Consider the following 19239-nt stretch of genomic DNA (forward strand, 5'->3'; position numbering starts at 1 on the left):
TGAGGCGGCAAACCACGGAAGAACAGTGTTGTTAGAGAAATCATGGTGCAGTCGATGGTGGGCTTAATCTCCCGGAGTTCGGTCAGAAACCGAGGAAGAGCAAGGTGATATGTCGCATTCGAATCTAGCCTGGTACTCTCAATCTTCACCTCTTCAAGTATCGTCCTCAATTTCCATCTTCACCCATGGCTCATCAACCTCGTCCTCGACCTTCGCCACTTTCTCATCCTCACCCTCGCCCTCAACCTTCACGACTTTCTCATCCTCAGCATCACCCTCATCACCCTTCTCCGCCTCAAGCATCTCCTCATCCTCAATCTCACCATCCTCAAAACTGTCCTCAAAACTATCATCCATAGACTCCCCTCTCACAGAATCCCTCATCTGATCCGCCGTAATGACCCCAATACCAGGAACCACAGTCCTCTCCCGTCGGGGACACGGCCGATACTGGAAAGTGTCTCTAATCTTCAACAGCTTCTGCCTCTCCGCGATATCGCAATGCGTCTCCAGGCGGTGGATCTCATGTCGCTCCCACTCGATTTCGTCGCGGCACATGTCGAGGAGTTGGACGACCTGATGTATGAGAGTTAGTGAGCCGTCCAGCACATTGCCCTAGACGAGGACATTCACTTACTCTTTCACGACTCAAGCTCTCAATACCGCCTTCCATGTGTATCAACTCATCCACGTTGAGCACACGCCCCTCGTAGAATTCACTCTCGTCCAGAAGAACCGAGTGTTGGGGATCCCGCGCGGCGACAAACATGCACTCGAGCGAGGGATCCTAAAACAGGCGCAAATGTTAGCGGGTTCAGACTTCCGCACAAGAGCGTCACATGTCTCAACACCGTGCATCAAACCCAGAGGAGAATTATGAGATTGCTACTTACCAACCGAAGCGCAATTTCCTTCACAGACCGCGTAAGCGCGACGTGGAGGTCTTTGAGACTGAAAGGCGGCGAGGTGGTGAAGAAGGTAAAAGTCGGAGTCGTGATGTGTCCGTGGATCCAGAGGTTGAGTTGCTGCTGCGCCGACGAGGGCCTATCTTCCTCCTCTTCCATGTTCGGTGAAGTTCGAGGAAGGTGCGATGGGTCAATGTCGAAAGTCGGATGCCCTTGCGTAGATGGTCGAGTGCTGCTTGATGTGTCAGTATGTTGGAGGCTTCACTTCCGCGGTCAGCGACAGAAAAAGACAAACGAGGAGATGAAGTCGTGTTAGGCGTTTGACGCTAGTACGTGGGCGCGCATTCACATGCCAGCGCTTCACGCTTCTTCATTCACTTCGTGTACCAGTCATTACACCTAGCCTGCAATTTGTCCTCTATCCGTATATCCACCCTGCCCAATCCATGCTGTCGTCGTGCCAAAAGGCCGTATATGCTATGCTTCCAGTTTTCGTCCCTCGCACCTTCCCGTAACGCCATGCCGAAAGTTCCAAACGAGGAACGAACGCTTAAATCATCGAAAACAGTAACAAGGCCGTCATCAAGCAGACTTGGCTCAAGGATATTCGCATGCGTCCATTCGCAGAGTTTTGAGTCGCCGGGGTTTGTGACGACGAAGCTGATGCTGAATCACTACCAGTACCAGTACCAGTGGAGCTTGTGGTGGCCGGAGTACCTGCCGCTCCAGAAACCGTTGACGAGCCCACAACGAGCTGCGACGCATCAGATGCCAGACTGATAGTCGTCCCTGACACAACGACCGCAGACCCAGGAGCGAGCGTCTCGCCACCGATAACGTACTCCGAGGCCGAATTAGCGGTCACAGCAGAACCTCCCACGGTGAAAGTAGGCAAAGACGCAGGAGCTCCAACAGGCGGCGCAGTCACCACAGGCGAGCCTGCAGATGGAAGGCTGTAGGTCGTTCCCGAGACTTCAATGGCGGAGCCGGGAGCAAGAGTCTGGTCGTCTACGACGTATTGATCCGCTGAGTTCGCAGTTATTGGCGAGGCTCCGATTGTTATGACAGGCGCGACAGCAGGAGGTGGAGGTTGGTTGTCACCAGAGGGGCTTTGTCCTCCAGTAGGCTGTCCTCCAGTAGGCTGTCCACCCGGCGGATTCACATCGGGACTCTGCGTCGGTGTCGTGTCTGGAGGACTACCACCTCCCTGCGAGTGTTGATCCGGCTCAGTGGGACTCGTGGGTGTACTCGGGCCTTGCTCAGGCGGCGTAGGCGTAGGCGTAGTCGGGAGAGTGTTCCCAGCCTGCGAATCCTGATCCGCCTGAGGGGAAGTATTGGTGGGAGTAGTGGTAGGGCCCTGCTGAGCCTCTGGCGTCGTCGTAGTCCCTCCACCGTTACCACCACCACCATCCGCCCCGACACTCGAAAGCGTAGTCGTCGACGTAGCTAGCAAGTACGCCTGCGCATTCTGCCAAGTCGCACTATACGCAGGCGCCGCTGTCGTCGTGTTCGAACTCGGACACATGGTAAAGGGACAGCCCGAGTAAGGGGGAGCGAGGTTCCTCCCCATCCAGAGGTGGGAAATGTCATCTGGCGAGAAATAGTCGTTGACAGGGACCAATTGATAGTAGATCCCGCTCGGATCTTCCGATTGCGTCGACGCTGTCGATGTCGGGAGAGGGCTTTCGTGACTTGGTATGGGCACGAACGTCTCCGTGCTGTGGCAGCAGGTCCTGTTTGCGGTGAATGTGGGCAATATCGCATTGTAAGTCAATCTTGTTCCTGCCGCGAGATAATCCGTCGGGTATGTCCTGTCGTAATTCGTTAGTCCTGGACACATCTCTCCCACTCGGTGAACAAGCTTGACTTACACGGTAAGTTTCTCAGATCCATCATAAACAACGCCCGTCACCGTCCCCGCTGCATCGGTATCCGTCCGAGTATGCAGATCAGGACCACTGAAAGTGCCACTCGTGACGAACTGCAAATGATCCGAATTATACGACGTCGAGGTCACAGTTTGATTCGTAATCTGATCGACCGTCACCAGAACCGTCCCGACCGTGACGCGGGAGTATACAGACTTCCACTCCCACGATCTGGCAGTCAGCCACGGCCCAGAAAGGGAAGAGAACGAAGTGGTAGCAGCGCCTGTGACCATAGGCGAATGCCACGAGGTGGTATTCATGCCCAGAAGCGAGGGAAGGAATAATCAAAAAGCGAGCGTGGTTTAGTCAAGTCTTGCGATCGAGTGGCTGGTAGGAAGGAGGAAAGAAGATTTTCCCAAGACGTGGAGTGAACGCGAAAGAGAGCGAGCCTACTACTACCACAGGTACCTTGGTCAAGCCAGTGCAGTCACCAGGCCAGATCCACTGATCCAGCATAGAGACCGGCGAAGGATGCAGATGCTATGTTAAGGCTACCATGACGAGGCCGGTCGCGACACTCGGAGATTTGTGGCATCTGTTGCTGCCCTCCGTCAAACCTAAGTTGCTGGTGGAGTTGACGTCGGCATGCCGCAAAGGTTCACTGCGCCATGTTATTGCCTCGGGGGGTGCCTTCCTAATTTGAGTGCGGCTGAGGAGCACGCCCAGCTGTCTAAACTCTGCACTGGCAGGCCATTTGGCCCGACCAAGTAGCAACTGCGAGTTTCGGAGGCGCCGGCAGTATTCAAGGCCTTCGAGTTCGTACTCTGTGACAACCAGTCGTTTCTAATCAAACGCCTCGTCGTCACTCGGCGCGGGTTGTAGGGCGGTTCCGAGTGTTGACTTGACTTTGTGAAGGAGCAGTAGAGTTGCCAAGCTGGAAAATACTGTTAGCAATTGCAGCTAAGGCGTCGTCCGATTGGTAGGTTTTGACAAAGAGGATACGAGGCATGGGTTGATACGAGCTGCGAGTTGTCGATCGCTTCGCCATCGACTCCATGTGTCGTGGTTCTTGATTGTTTCGCGACCCAGAATCTCATCAGGAACTTCGTCAGACATCGTTCACGCCGACCGCGTGCTGTTCGTGTTTCAAGATGGGCCTTCACAGCATACTGGTGGTCTTCCAGGCTCTCGCGAGTGTGGCTCTTGCGGCTCTGAATGCTTCAGCACCTGCTCTCAGCATTCCATCAGCCCAGGTATGGGATGGAGATGATGGGCAGTGGTCAACGTTCCAGATTCAAGTCGGCACACCACCCCAAACCGTTCGAGTGCTCCCAGGAACTTCAGCCAGCGCTGGCACGGCGCTTTGGGTGGTGATTCCCGTCGGTTGCACTTCAGTCAATCCCACCCTCGAAAACTGCGAGGGCGAACGAGGAGAACTGTTCCAATCTAACCTATCCACAACCTGGTCGACGCAAAACCTCGTGAATAATCCAGATGGGGCGATCTATTCCCTAAACACTGTCGAAGAAGCGGGCCTTGGGCTGTCAGGAAATGGCTCTTATGGATACGACACCGTGACCTTTGGACTCCCAGGATCCGATCTGCCAACACTACACGACCAGCTCGTTGTGGGAATCTGGACGGACGACTTCTTCCTTGGCAGCCTTGGTCTGAGCCCGTACACGCTGAACCTCAGCAGTTTCAACGGGCCCCAGGAGAGCTTGATGGGTGCTCTGGTCAACCAATCTCTGCTTCCAAGCAATTCGTGGGCATATACAGCTGGAGCCGTATACCAAGATCCACCAATTTTTGGCTCCTTGACATTCGGCGGATATGACACCACCAGATACAATCCAAACGGCCTCACCGTCTCTTTCGCCAACGACGAGTTCCGAGATCTGCTTGTTAGCCTGAAATCCATAATCTACGATACGGCTGGAAGCGCACCGTTGCTTGGCCAAGAGATCAATATCGCCATCAACTCCATGGTCAGCGAGATCTGGTTGCCAACCGAAGTCTGCGATGCCTTTCAGCAGGCCTTCAATCTGACTTTCAACGAGCAAGGCCAGCTCTATTTCGTTTCGGAAGAAGCGCATAGATCCTTGATAGCTCAGAACCCCGAGTTCACGTTCTCCCTCGGCCAGGCTGGAGGAATCAACAACGGATCCGTGGATATCGTGCTCCCGTATGCTGCCTTCGATTTGAACCTGACCGCACCGATCGTGGGCAACGATACCCGATACTTTCCCATCAAGCGATCTGAGAACTCCACAACCTACACCCTGGGACGCACGTTCCTGCAAGAAGCGTATGTCATCGCCGACTATGACCGAAAGAACTTCACGGTAGCGCAAGCTCTGTTCCCACCGGCATCGATATCCCAAAACATCGAGAAGATCGTTGCGCCTGGACTTCAGGAAAGTGGGAGTAAGAGTAGCAGCGGCTTGAGTGGGGGCGCCATCGCGGGTATCGTAGTGGGTGTTGTGGTTGGGGTATTAATCATCCTGGCAGGACTGTTCTTATGGTGGAGAAGATCACGGAAAGCAAGATCCTCGAAGCCGAACAACGGTGTCAACCCCCAGAAGGCGGTAGAAGTTGACAGCGACACCACTGAGGTCCGTGAACTGGGAGGATCTGGACCTGTAACTCGCAAGGCAGAACTGGGTGGCCAACAGGTTGTTCCAGGACGCCATGAGATGGAGCCTCAGTCAAAATTCCACGAGCTGGATGGACCAGAGATTCCAGCTGCTGAGCTTGAGGCTGACGTTCCACCACGCGACCAGAAGTGAGGTCTAAACGACATTCGATGATTCAAATGGCCAATCTTCATATTCTTTGTTGCACAAAGATGCCTGCCTCGCGCTCGTGAAGCATATGCGACTTACAATGCCTGACACTGCTGAATAGCCTCATGTTAGGACACCTCTCCATTTTCCAACAAGCAGAGGTGAACATGGCGCCTCCACCAGTATCGAGACACTTTTCAGCAGCGGCAATGTCAGTCGGATCAACAGCAGAAGGCGAATCGAAGCTGACCACGGCTCGGCCTGTGTCTAATCCAGGGCACTCAGGCCTGGTGGACGGTAGGAGCCACAAGGATCGCAGGAGAACCCGAAGAGGCCTTCAGAGCAGGCAGAGAAGTTCGAGAGGAGCTTCGCGGAGCAGATCAGGATGGGCAGAAGCCGCTTGATGCAGTTGACCATGGGTACAGAGCGGCGAAAGACCCCGAGTAGGATAGACGAGCAAGTAGTAGTAGTTGAGCTTCTCAAAGTGTACGCGATGTTCGGCTTACGATATGGAAATCCTTCCAGCATGTTGCGTAGTTTCTCCACAACAACCTAAAGCAAAATCCACTGATACGTGTAGATTCCCGGCATGTGCCTGAAATCGCTTTCGTTGCAGCCAGTCCATGCTATGGTTTGTTTGCGGGTCTGAAAACATCCAAGTTGGCAGCCATTTGAATCGGGATGATTGCTTGAGCGTGCCAAATAATGTCCAAGGACGGCCTCCCGCACGACACCGAATATAAGGCTGTGCGATGTTTGACGATGTTAGTTCTAATCACAAGGCTCTGTTTGTGGTCTGTGTTCCTTCGAAGGACCGGGATGCAGCTTCCTAAAGAGGAATTTTTGCAGAAGGCCCGTGGAAGAACTGTGGAAGCGCATAAAACGCCGATCTACGGCACCCTGGCTGCTTGCTGCGATAAGGTGGATAGGAGACGGGAGACTACATGTTGCGATGGACTCGACGAGGGAAATGTTGAGCATCTTGAACGGGAAAGTAAAAGAGGGTTGCTTGCGGCGAGCACGAGATGGATGCATTGATTGTTAGGGGAAAGTGCTGTTAGTCTTGAGTTTGGGTAAGCCAGATACGCTTTGCAAGGTTCAGGGAGGAATGGGGATTCCTTCCGTGCCTTGGTATTAACGGGGCCTTGACGTGGTTGGAGGCCGACCCAAGTACGAGTGCGCGCAGTTCGTTTTGTCGTCGTCGACTAGTAGAGTCTTTGCAAGATCTGTTGCGGCTGAAAACACATAATAGCTCGCCGTCGTGTCATCAGGCCGCCGCCGCCCTCTGAGCTACTAGCCCGCTCAGCTGCCACCCAGCCTCGAGTTCTAGACCAAAGCGCTGCACATCTCCTCGTGTCGCACGGTGCCATCCCCTCCCGTCGGGTGCAACTCCAGTCGACGAGCCATCCATCGCACGAGAGCGCCAACAAATACGAGACGCGCCCGCTGAAACAATCAATATCGGCACTGCTGCCGTCCTTGCGAACCCGCATCCGTGGTACCGGCGCACATTCACAAGACCACGTGCCCATTCTTCGACGACACTTCTTCTGCCGCCCGCCCTCCGCGACCCCTCGACTCGACACCTGAGCCTTCTAGGACCCTCCACACACCGAGAACCACCTTGAAAGAGTCGTCAAGAAAGAATATAACCGGTTGTCGCATGATTTCGCCTTTTCCCGCCGGCTGAGACACGCGCCCCCCACATACACGGCTACATGCGCATCGATGAAAGACACGGGAGATGAGACGGCGGGCTCAGACATAGGGCTGCATGGCCAGAAGCCTGCCTTGCAGGTCATCTGTCTTGGCCACAGTGGAGGTCCAAGCGAAGAGAATGTCACCAGTTTCCTCGTGCGATCTGTGGGAAGCGAATGGGCCAGAGGGTCGCTGCTAGCTGTTGACGCTGGCTCGCATCTTGCGCCTATAACGAGGATACTGGAGCAGAGCTTCCCAAGAGTTAGTCGAAATAGGAGTGGGACAGACTCGAACGGGAGCTATGAATCGAATGGGAATGGGGATGTTTCGCCGACTTCGCCAGACGAGGAGACGCCGAAGCCAGAACCAAAGACACTCAGTGCGGGTCCATTTGCTGGACTGAAGTTCCCCAACGAGTCGGCGCGAGCGAATGCGCTCCATGTCTTGCGAACGTATGTCTCGACCTATCTGATCACTCATCCACATTTGGACCATCTGTCGGGATTCGCGATCAATACGGCTGCCTTTCACGCCACGTCTCGGCCAAAGACACTAGCTGCCTTACCGAGCACCGTCAATGCGATCAAGGAGCACATCTTCAACGATATAATATGGCCGAACCTGACAGATGAAGACGGTGGAGTGGGGTTTGTGACGTTTCAGCGTCTAAAAGAAGGAGGAGATGTAATGGTCGGTGAAGGTGAGGGAAGAGGCTACATCGATGTTTGCGACGGCTTGGGAGTGCGAGCATTCAAGGTCTCGCATGGAACTTGTACCAAAGGACCCCCGACCCACCATCACAGAGGCAGCATCGCTGGTATCTCGGATTCACAGCCACCTCCGTACAATGGCTCGATCCAAGGGACTTCACAAGACCTGAGCGCGACCAACATGAATCGCTCGCTGTCAATATCGCAGTTACACTCGACGCCAGGGACACCAGGCGGTCAACGACCGAGCTTTCACACCAACCATGCTTCGCCGCTTGTCGCATCGAGTGACCCCTGCGTTGTCGACAGTACCGCCTTCTTCCTTCGAGATGAATTCACACAGCGGGAAGTTCTCATTTTTGGGGATGTCGAGCCAGATTCGATTTCGCTAACCCCGCGAAACAAGATCATCTGGCAAGAGGCCGCAAGGAAGATCGCACACGGCATGCTAGGCGGTGTCTTCATCGAGTGCAGCTACGATGATAGCCAAGCAGATACTCTCCTGTTCGGCCACCTGAACCCGAGGCATCTGATAGCTGAGTTGCAAGAACTGGGAAGGCAAGTCGCGGATGCAAAGGCGACACGAGAAGCTGAGAGGGCAACGAAGAAGAGGAAACGATCTGGTCCCAATGGGCTGGATAACTTCACACGAAATGCAGTCGCACTGCCAGAAAGCGAGCGCAAACGCAGTCGAAGTCTGGCGAACAGGACAGCCTTGGAAGACGAGCGACGGCGCAGCAGTGCTCCAGAGCACAACATGCCTGGGTTAACGGTCCCGCCAACATCAACACCGCCACCTGGAGACGTCAACAATCTCTACGAATTCCATCCTGATCTCGTACGAATGGACGACCTAACAGCCTCACCGCGCACCGTGTCCTTCCCGCGAGAAGGATCTGGCGGTAGCACATCCACAACCCACCAAGGAAACACCAGCAATCACACCAGCACGAACGAACTGCCTCTCAGCGGCCTTCGCGTAATTATAATACACATCAAAGACACGCTAAAGGATGGACCGCACGTGAGCGAGAATATCCTCGCGCAGCTCAATGAGTACGAAGCACGACTTCGAGAGGAAGGCATGGGACTAGGCTGTGAGTTTGTGATCTCCCAGAGCGGTGAGAGTTATTGGTTTTGAGAAACGAGAAAACGAGCTCGGATGGGTCGATGGATGTCTCAGATGCAGATGCTAGGACGATACCCAGGGAGGATTGAAGAGACACGAAGACGACGGTAGCGATATCTGAAGCAGCTCCTCCGTCGAACAGAAAACGGTTTTACGAAGAGTATATGTATCACAGATCAGCCCCCAGCATCCGGCACCAAACCGTGTGTTAGGAAGAGGGGCAGAAAGCGCACACATGGGAAATGGCGTTTTTTGATTCATTCAGGGGCAGGGCAGGGAAAGGGGAAATGATATCCGCGCAAGGGCAGGGCGCATCGGGAAACGGGGGCTCTGAATGTGTTTGTGTGAATAACGAAGTAAGAAGATATTTGTTTTTGTTCTTCATGGAGAGGGGAAATGGAACCACCGCTTTGAGAGTGGGACGTTGTACATTGTGCTGCTGCTGCTGTCTTGGACTCGTTTCTCCCTCCTTCCATTCTCCCAGTCTCTATCATCACCGCTGACACAAGCATGGAGCGGGTTGGGGATCCGTATCGTATCTCGGCTCCTGCGTCCTTCTCCTTCTACGTCGCAGATAAAATGTCGCATCTTGACCCGCACACCGCACGCTGATCACAAGATCAACAGCGTCGACCATGAAGCAGAAGCCGCAAGATTCGAGAATGGCACCCACAAGGTCATCCTGACTACATATATCTCCAACAAGCCCAAACCCAGCTTCCATGCTTCGAATGCATATCCCAGCCTCGGACTCTCCTACACTCCGCTCCGCCTTTTCTCCTCCGCTCTTCTTATAAATAGAGGTATGATCTGTTTGTAAAAGCGAGAAGATGAGAAATATCTGTTACATACCGCCTTTCTGGACTTGACTCGTACGTCGTTCGAAGCCGTTACGTTGCGGTGTGTTATTTTATGGACGACATGAGCCGGAGAAATGATAGGAACAACCATGCCGTTGTCCTGGGAGTCGTGCGCCAGGAGTGCCGGTTGGTAGATGTTCTTGGTCCTTTGCGAATGAACCAACGAGACAACAAGGACAGGTGTTGGTCTTTTTTAACCTGTGTGATTTCTGGCCTGGTCGGTCGTTCCCAGAGACCGGTCAGCTGGGAATGAATGGAAAGTTTGAAGTGGTCTGAGCAGATTGCATGTTCGTATCAACATTACCAACACAGGACAGCACGTGCGGGAGGAAGGAACAGGGCGGAAGGAAGTGAGGTCCTCTAGACACGTGACGAAGGAAGAGATAACAACGTGGTCGAGAAGCAAGATGGGAGACACCAATAGCATGGAGATGGTACCTACCTCACCTCGACCGCCACAGAGGTTCGAGATCGGGAATCTCGGTTCACCTGAGCCAGTAGTGAGCTCGCAAGATCTTGCTGGCTGCTCGAATGGTACTGTACGTAGGAGATAACAACAAGGTCCAACGCTGGTCATCACGTACGGCAAGAAAGGAAAGGATTCCATCTTGCAGCTTCCAAGTCGCCGTACCTTTTTTCTGATTGAGCGGCCAGATCTCACCAGCTTCAGCTTGGTGGTGGAAGCGGGATGGCAAAAGAGTCTGGAACGCTCACAGGGACGAATGCTGACGAGGAGTGACCCTGCGACGGCAGATGGCGAGATTCTGTCGAGGAGGTGTGTTTGGGGAGCTGTCCGATTCGTGGATTGGGGCGTCTTTTCTTTCTTGGGTTGGAGGGTGAGATAGATCCACGGATGCTGGTTGTATGCGAGATGTGCTAGTGGGATTGGTATTGGTGGTGGCGGCGGCGGGGAGCTTCGTTCTTCTTCTGCTGCTGCCGCTCGTTGCTGAGCTGTGCGTATGTGCATAGCCGAAATCTGGTTCGCGTATACAAGTATCGTCGGACTTTTTTCTCGAGCTTTGCGATTTGGGTTTCGATCTGCGAGTGAATTGCCTTTTGCATGTTATCTTCTTCGACATTGCTGGTTGATGGCTTGACTTTGAAATTCATCGAGTCCTGAACATACCAGCTCGACTCGCTTTGTTTTCTCAACGAATCAAGCCGACGACCAGAGTGGCGGGCTTCCTTGACAGGCCTGAAACGCCGTACAAAGCGGAAACGGCAAATGCAGCTGCGAGCAGGGAAAGGCATGCGCGTTGCTGGCGAACGCGGAGAGCGGTGGATACATACATATTGCAGCGCATCGGAGGAGAGACGCGCTGCTGGGCCAACGCGCACGTGAACGAGCTGGATGACTGCATGCGTGAAAGATGGGCAGGTGAAAAGATATGGTGCTCGCCGACGGCTTTGGCGAGGAAGGGTCGGGCTATCTGTGCATATCATGGAACACGGCAGTAGTCGGCTTGCGAAAATGTATTGTACTTTGTACTTGCTGGGGGAGCTTGGCTAGCGGCGTCTTCTGCACAATCTAGCTGGAGGGATCGCAGCCAGTCAAGATTGCGCAATGGAGTTCGTGCTGAGGCCTGCGGGCTGCTACTGCACGACACGAGCAGGAGGGAGGGGGGTGAAGCGAATGGGGTGGCGTGATGGCTGTATCGGTGAGTGTGAGGGTGGTGGACGAGGTGTGCGGCGGTGATATGTGTGGTGTTTGGAGGCCGTCCACCTGCTGAACTGATGCTGGATGCAGGATTGCCCTGCATGCTTGGCATGACTAGAGTGCGGGATTAGTCTCGATGTGGTGCAGATGGATCATGGAGCGGAAGGCCTGGCGTTTTGAGTTGCGAGGCGTGCCGATAGACTTTGGAGACGCGGAGATTTCTAGAGCGAGGGCCGTGGGAGATGGGCAAGAGGTGGTTGTGTTGAATTAATGCATCATGTTGGGGAATGATGCAATGATAATCACAGTGAGCGAGTGAAAGGGGAAAGAATGTTGCTGCTGCTGTTGACGATGATGATGACGATGGGTGAGATGGCGGATGGGCGAGTGTTTCAGAGCAGATGGAATGGCCAACAACAGACTGACGCGCAAGCTGGGGTGCAGTTCTCAAGCGCCTGCTGGCTGCCATTCGCCGGGCACGAGAAGGCTGCTGCAGGAGACTCGAGGTGAGAGCGGAAGCTAGCCTGGTACGACATGTCTCGCAGCGCTGCAGACACCTTTTTGCATGTGCGTACCGTATCGTTGCGGGCAAGGACCGTGGGCGAGCACAGCAGCCCACGCACCGCGTCTCGTAGGCGAGCATGTTGATGATGAACGAGGCTCTCCTATGCAGCGATGATGTAACGGGCGGGCGCGCGACGAAGAAGAGAGTTTTCGGGAACGTTTTGGTACGGAGAGGGTGGATATTGGACGTTCGGCGCACGCGTGTTTGTGATGATGATTTGTGCGTGTGCTATGCGATCTGGGGATGACAGTTGGATAATAGTACTGACGGGCAGGCCAGACAGGAGTCGAGCAGCAGCAGGAGGAGGGTTGTTGTTGTAGGCACGGGTATTTTTGGTCCACTGCACGCCCAAAGCTTCTTTGCCCCATGCGCGGGCTCACTGCTTGTTGCGGCACTACTGATAATCGCGACAGTCATCATCACGCTCTAGTTTCTGCTGCTGCTGGGGCGGCCGTGGTGAGGTGGGCGAAGTTTTGAATATTCTAGCTGCGCACCTTATCTGTCGTGAGGTGGTTCGCCTTGGTGCAGCTTGACGCCGCTGCTGTAGCACGTCCGGGGGGCCAGCAGTGACGATATCAGATGACAGGAGCTCGTATCGATTCAGGCACTATTGCAGAGCCGTACGGGCAGACTCTAGCTTCAGCCTTCAGGCTCAATGATCGGGGGCGGATGTCGCGAGGAGAAAGCAAAGACATCAATTATTAGACGTGGATGAGACGGATTCTAGAAACATGGCTGCCGTGCGTGGCATGTTGACGGCGGGCGTGTTGTGGGCGTGAGGGTGGCATGGAGGCTAACCAGCTAATAATTCGTGGTCAAAGGCTCTCAAATTCAACGGGGGCGGCGATCCTGCGCACGGATGTTTCTGCTGAGCGAGTAGCGCCGTCGTCCATCCGCCTGTCTGTCTGGCTGTGTGCCTGTACTCTTCGCAACATCCATCTGTACCACCCTCACCACCACCACCTCATCTCTCCGCCGACGAGCCTGCGTCGTTTTCTTCTTGAATTGTCTTCGCTTGTTGCTGCTTTTTGGTGCTGTCCCGTCTCCGCCGCGGCCTTGTGCAGCGGGCGTCTCAGCACGAGCAGCAGCCCCTAGAGTCCCAGAGACTCCGCTTCGCTTCCATTCTGCCAGCATCACCACAACAACTCGCCTCACCCCCATTCCTCACCACCGCCCGCTCGACTTCCACCGACATCTCATCCGCCAGGCAGCTCCTCCCCTGGTGACTGCCCCGATGTCTCTTTGAGACCCGCTCTGTCGCTCCGGCGTCGCTCGTTCTGGCTGCAAAGTCGCTGCTTCTCGCTCCACCCGTGCCGCGACGGCGAAGGTACGTTCGACCGCGAGACCACCTCCTCCTCCTCCCTCACCTCTCCTGCACGCTGCGAGCCTCATACGCGAGCGGTACACATGTCTTGACCTGCCCTGCCGCCTCTTCACGCCCGCCCGACACCGCGATAGGGGCACCCATTCTCCTCACCCGCCAGTGTCTGCGTCCGCCGATTCACGCTCTTTGCGGCCCTCGACACTTCCCCCGTCCCATCTACCGCACGCCGACAGCATCGAATCTCACTGCACGCCCATACTGACTGCTGCTGGCCAGCTCACCCGCCCCCAGTGCATCCTCGTAATCAATCCTCCAACCCGTCCGCCAAGACTTAGCCGCTCCATTGCTCGCCGCCATTGCATATCGCCGCACCGCCCTCACCACGGCAGATCCGATGGCTGAGGTACTGCCGCCTCCTATGCAATCCTCCAGCACCATAGCCATGTTGCATTCTCGCCCTTCATCCTCCGACGCGTTCCAAGGCTCGTCACAGCAATACCCGCAGTCTCCACGCATGGGACAGCAGTCTCGAAGCATGTATAATGGCCAGAATACAGGATACAGAGGCACTTCGGCCGGCCCCGTACAGCCGTACGCGTTTCAGTCTACACCACACTTGAGGCAAGAGACGCGGACCGTATCTGCCCCCTCGACGTCACATGGCGCTGTTGGCAGCCATAGACATGCCCACACACAGTCGGCTTCGGCTTCCTCGACTACGTCGTCTGACACGTCTTCACAACCGTCGGCAAAGGACGACTCGGTCATGGGCTCGCGGAACGGCTCATTGATCAACCTCTCCTCGAGCGTGCCCGACTTGTCGCTCACCTCGTTCGACTCTCCAGCCAAGGCTTCACCTGACAGGTACCGACGACCTGGCACGAAGAGAGTCGAGTCTGGCAATGTCACCCCCAAGGCTGCTCCACCGCAGCTGGGCGCTTCATACTTCTCGGCCGGTGCCAGTGCGGCTAGCGCCTCCACGCAGCAAGCGCCACTGCAGCGTCAGGGGAGTGTGGACGACATGGCAGTCTCGTCCAAGTCTGATACACCGGCACGGTATAGACGACGCAGCTTGAACAACCTGGATACTTCGGCCATACAGGCTGCAGCAAATGGCCAACGGCCATCTGACAACCAGAGCCAGTCTGGATTGGAGCCAAGTGCGACATTTACGCCGACCACCATCCGCCCAGTCTCATTTCACGAGCGGCAAGCGAGCAATGAAAGCCAGAGCTCACAGCGACGAAAGGACTCGGCTCTGCAGGAGAATGCCAAGTCTTCGGCTTCGCTCCACCCAGAACAGAAAGGAGTCCACATTCCTCCACGTACTTCATCCGAGGCCAAAACGCGCATGAAGTCTCCTTCGCCATTGTCCAAGGAAGCCGTCGACCCCGACAATCCCACGCCCCACGCTTCGCCGCAGAAGCCGAAGACGTATGCTGCCGTTGCCCAGGCCGCGGTGACCACCCCATCTCCAGCAGCCGCCCAGCTCGCTGCCGTGTCTGATAAGGACCTTAATAAAGGAATGAAGTCACGCCTACGTCGTGCCTTTTCATTTGGCAGTGCACAAGAGTTGAAGAGGGCTGGTGTCGATACGGGGAATAACACCCCTGCTGCCCAACAGCAACAACAGCCCCAACCAACTTCAGCTCAGCAAGCACGAGAACAGCACCAGCAGCACATCGATGAAGAGCTAGATGCAGAGCAACAGGAGATTGCCAGGCGGCAAGAGGCTGCAGGTATCGGTGCAGGCATTTACTCTGGCCAGGGAGGTTTCATCGGCTCGACGGACAACCTATCCATTTCATCCACAGCTTCATCTGCGTCGATGATGCTGCGGAAGATGGGCCGAGGAGCCAAGAAGAGTGCTAGGAGCATCAAGGGCTTGTTCCGGCCCAAGTCGGTCATTGGTGTACCAGCGGCAGACGGTCCGGTTGCGACATCCAGCGCCACGGTGCAACCAAGCGTGGCCCAGGTATCTATGGTGACGGTTGAAGCCGAAAGGCAAAAGGTCAACGTCAACGAGCACCCGGGTGACAAGCCTCATGGCATAACTGGATTTCCCAAGTTGGAGCGCAATTCAATGGATGCGGTCAACGGCGTGTCCGGATCGAGGGCTTCTGCCGACGGCTCAGACTCACACTCTCGCCGCAGCATTGTCGGCAGTGATCGAGACCGGGCTGAAGTGCTTGCTGCTGTGAAGAAGGGCATTCTCAAGCGGACTGGTACCAACTCACCAAGTAGCTCGCCGACTATCAAGCCCACAGATGCCGCCGGGCAAACTCCAACCATCATCTCCGAAAGCCCGGCTTCCAGCATGCCGAGCACACCGAAGGACGGTCAGAGTCGTAACGACTCGTTGAAGAATGTTACCAATGGCGATTACTTCAGCCAACGTCTTCACACCTTTACCAAGAGCATGCCCGCGACGCCAAATGGCACTGTACGGTCCATCTCCTTCAGCCCGCGGATCCAGTTTCACGACGCCTGGTCCAGCTCCGAGTATGACCGCCGCGGAGAGATTGCCACCTGCAACCGCCTCACGCCCATGCTCGCACAACAGATCAAGGAGGAACTGAACACCTTCAAAATGGTATGACTCTTATCATCTTCACTTATTTTCTCCCATACTAACATATCTTTAGGAAATGGAAGTCCACGAATCCAGCAAGCCGCACACGCACTTCTTCTAATGACATAAATCAACATGCCGCACGACACGTACGACACCACGCAGCGATATCAGCACCGACGCAGTACTTCCATCTCCTTGACGCGTAAGCCACGAACAGGCCATCATTCATAATCTTTCGATACGGAGCACAATTGGGGACATGGGCTGGGCTAAAACGGCGTCACGCGGAAAGATTTGCTTGAAGGGGAATTTGAGGAGAGAGAAGGGAAGGGAGCAAGAAGCTGCACGCTGCAGAGACGAGAGCGCCTTTTTTCCATCCACACGGGAAATCTTCTTTTTCTTGGGTCATGGAGGGAGGGAGGGTCTAGGGTGCTGATGGGGGAATTGCTTCTAAACTCTCTGCTGTCTGCTTGCTTTGCTGCTGGCTGTTCTTTTTTCTCTCGATTCCTCGATGGGCTGCGTGAGAGGATCGAGGAACTTCTCTGGATTAGCGATTGCATCTTGCAAAGTTTTTCGCACTGGATTGGCTTTGGGGGCTGCAATTCTCTGGCTATAACTCTGGGCAAATTCATGGCATGGTTTCTTTCGCAAGATCGTTTTCTCTATTCTCTTTCTCTTGCATGCATGGTAAGGATCACAGTCATTTTCTACCTGTCTGGCGTTCTGCGATGTACATGGCATGGCATGGCATGACTTGAATCAAGGACCTCGGGCATTTTCTGTTTATTTGTTACACTGATGCTTCGAGATTGCATCGGCCCGCTCCTTGGAGAACCATAACCACCTCGATGGGTTCTTGGCTTTGTGAGACCATCTCATCGGAAGCGGTATGCAATGCAAAAACGCCTTGCGTCAAGCACTCCTCTTCTCACCTCCTAGTTCTCCCCACTCCTCGCTTCTGCTATAATATAGTGATGCATTTCCCCCTTTCGGGCAGGCTTTCTCCGAATGGTAACAAACGTCTGGCGCTCGGTTCCTGCCAACCGAAGCTGGATGTTTCGACTACTGACCGTTTAGAATACCGGCAAAATTGAGGAGGGCTGAAGAAGGCATTGGGATGACAACGGTTTCCTTTCGGGATGGTCTCGGGCCGAAGGACGGCTGAGGAGAGAGACATGGTCATGTGATCGATTAGTGCGAGGCGCTAAAGAGGAAGGTGCGGGATGGTGCGTGGGTTAGTGCCGATCGAGAGGCGTGACTGCACGTCTTGATTCTGAGTTCCAAATCACCTTTGGTAGTGCGCTTTCTTTTTGTTGGTTGTCGGGTGGCGATGAACTGTGTCTTTGTTCTTTTTGAAAGGAACATCTTTTTGTTGTGGCAGTCGCTTGCTTGCTTGACAGTGCATTTGCATAGGGGGAAACGACTTGCTTAGCTGAGGCGTGATAAGATCATCGCCATCATCGACATATTCGCCACCCAACACTCCAACCTGCATATCGCAGAAACAGAAGGTCGAGGATCTGTTGTTTGATATCCCCCGCCACCCCGTTTGATAAACAACACCGCCATCAGACATCCGCTCCAAACATGGCCGCCGTCCTCCTCGTCCTCGGCGCCGTCGCCATCAAAGAACGCGTCGAGAAGAAAAAAGCCGCCAAGAGGATGGTGGATGATTTGCGGTATCAGGAACTGCAGGCGGAGACGGAGAGGAGGTTGAGTTTGGGGAGGATGGAGAGTGAGGGGACTGTTGAGGGTGAGAGGGGGGAGGGGGATGGGGAGGGGGAGGAAGGGGAGGAATTGCCGACTTATGAGCAGGTTGTGAGGAGTACGTCTGGGAGGAGTGGGGAGGGGGGCGCTGAGGAACGGGGGAAGGGGAAGGAGTCGAGGAGGAGGAGTGTGAGGAAGTTGTTGAGGTTTGGGTAGGGGTTGAGTTGATCTGGCTCGTCGACTTTCTGGCTGTTTCACGGACGATATTACAGACTTGATCGGTACCCAGGAGGCCGAATGTTTTGGATGAAGCCGACGACTGGACTTGCTTCCATGGTAATGGCATAGAATGTGGAGACGGCGTGAGGTTCGAAGCTGTGGATGGCCGTGGAAAGTGTGCCATCTGGGACCCATTTTTTTATTCTGTTTAATCTTGCACATGATGAACGAAAGTAATGATGGATGACATGGAAGACAGGACAAGATATCGAAAGACGAGTACACGAAAAGAAAATAAGAAAATCAAAGAACTCACCTCTCTGCTTCTGGACCATCCTCATCATTGTGGTTTCTTCATTCTACCCCTTCTCAAGGTCGAGCGTCCAAAACAAACCTCATCAATCAACAAACAACAGGCAGCGAGAAATGTGTTACTGAGAAGAGGTCATCCTCCTCCCGTCCCCCGTCTCGAGGCACCCTTCACGCCCAAACCCAAGTCCAGAAAACACGCCTCACACACACCAAACACAAGGATACCCTCCCCAACATCCCGCCCTCCAGCCACGCGCTCGAACCAGCACTATCCTCCGGATGTGCTGTCGACCTGTCGATGGATCCTGTCGGTCTGAACCTCGTACACACATGCACAGCGCATTCTCCGGTCCTGCACTTGATCACATGCATGCGTGATGAAGTACGTTTGCTCCTTCTCCGATGGATGGATGGATGGATGGAGGGATGATCCAACCCGACCGATCGACGCCTGTTTGTGTGACGTCTGGTGGGAGGTGTCAAATAAAGAGCCGCATCGTGTGTTATAGATGGGATGGCTGGTCACACGATCTTGTGTCCTTCCCTGGTTGATGATGATGATGCTGGCGGCTGTGGCCGGAGATTTGGTGAAAGGGTCTGTTTTCCTCAAAATCTTGTCGCGCTGTCATCTCTGTGGTCTGGCAGGGTGTTTGATGCGGCTTCGGCGAGGCAAAAGTCTCTCGTGCCGGTGGTTCCTGTCTCCTAGTCATTCGTGCTCCGTCTGTTGCCGGCTTTGGAAAGGAGGCCCCAAAGTCCTCCACCGCTCTCGATGGGGAGAGTGGTGTCTTGTCTTGGTATGTGATAGCAGCCCGACGAACTCTCGCCTATCCTCAGTCAGCACATCATCAACAAACCCACCATTGACCAACAACAACCCATCTTCCCTCCCGTCTTCCACCGACATCGCCCAACCACCCCATCCAC

General features: G+C 54.7%; 7 protein-coding genes across 7 annotated transcripts; 4 read left to right on the forward strand and 3 right to left on the reverse strand.

The window, feature by feature from the left end:
- Positions 1-153: 153 nt before the first annotated feature.
- M409DRAFT_56057 (uncharacterized protein) lies at positions 154-1064 on the reverse strand (the record flags this gene model as incomplete). The annotated part of the gene is made up of 3 exons (XM_033813174.1): positions 154-576; positions 638-787; positions 894-1064. The coding sequence occupies 3 exons, from the start codon at positions 1062-1064 to the stop codon at positions 154-156; spliced, it is 744 nt and encodes a 247-aa protein (XP_033666068.1).
- Positions 1065-1455: 391 nt separating this feature from the next.
- Positions 1456-3066, reverse strand: M409DRAFT_56058 (uncharacterized protein; the record flags this gene model as incomplete). The annotated part of the gene is made up of 2 exons (XM_033813175.1): positions 1456-2716; positions 2777-3066. The coding sequence occupies 2 exons, from the start codon at positions 3064-3066 to the stop codon at positions 1456-1458; spliced, it is 1551 nt and encodes a 516-aa protein (XP_033666069.1).
- An 858-nt stretch (positions 3067-3924) lies between these two features.
- On the forward strand, positions 3925-5562 carry M409DRAFT_67450 (uncharacterized protein; the record flags this gene model as incomplete). The annotated part of the gene is made up of 2 exons (XM_033817408.1): positions 3925-5341; positions 5432-5562. 2 exons carry the CDS (start codon positions 3925-3927, stop codon positions 5560-5562), a joined length of 1548 nt encoding a protein of 515 aa, XP_033666070.1.
- Positions 5563-7287: 1725 nt separating this feature from the next.
- M409DRAFT_24568 (uncharacterized protein) lies at positions 7288-9108 on the forward strand (the record flags this gene model as incomplete). Its single annotated transcript, XM_033807294.1, has 1 exon — positions 7288-9108. The coding sequence occupies one exon, from the start codon at positions 7288-7290 to the stop codon at positions 9106-9108; it is 1821 nt and encodes a 606-aa protein (XP_033666071.1).
- Positions 9109-13944: 4836 nt separating this feature from the next.
- M409DRAFT_67447 (uncharacterized protein) lies at positions 13945-16195 on the forward strand (the record flags this gene model as incomplete). Its single annotated transcript, XM_033817407.1, has 2 exons — positions 13945-16095; positions 16148-16195. 2 exons carry the CDS (start codon positions 13945-13947, stop codon positions 16193-16195), a joined length of 2199 nt encoding a protein of 732 aa, XP_033666072.1.
- Positions 16196-17012: 817 nt separating this feature from the next.
- M409DRAFT_56062 (uncharacterized protein) lies at positions 17013-17572 on the reverse strand (the record flags this gene model as incomplete). The annotated part of the gene is made up of 2 exons (XM_033813176.1): positions 17013-17139; positions 17367-17572. The coding sequence occupies 2 exons, from the start codon at positions 17570-17572 to the stop codon at positions 17013-17015; spliced, it is 333 nt and encodes a 110-aa protein (XP_033666073.1).
- A 92-nt stretch (positions 17573-17664) lies between these two features.
- On the forward strand, positions 17665-18745 carry M409DRAFT_56063 (uncharacterized protein; the record flags this gene model as incomplete). The annotated part of the gene is made up of 3 exons (XM_033813177.1): positions 17665-17996; positions 18074-18120; positions 18378-18745. The coding sequence occupies 3 exons, from the start codon at positions 17665-17667 to the stop codon at positions 18743-18745; spliced, it is 747 nt and encodes a 248-aa protein (XP_033666074.1).
- Positions 18746-19239: the final 494 nt, after the last annotated feature.

Source organism: Zasmidium cellare, assembly GCF_010093935.1.
Source record: "Zasmidium cellare ATCC 36951 unplaced genomic scaffold M409scaffold_23, whole genome shotgun sequence".
Lineage (NCBI taxonomy): Eukaryota > Fungi > Ascomycota > Dothideomycetes > Mycosphaerellales > Mycosphaerellaceae > Zasmidium > Zasmidium cellare.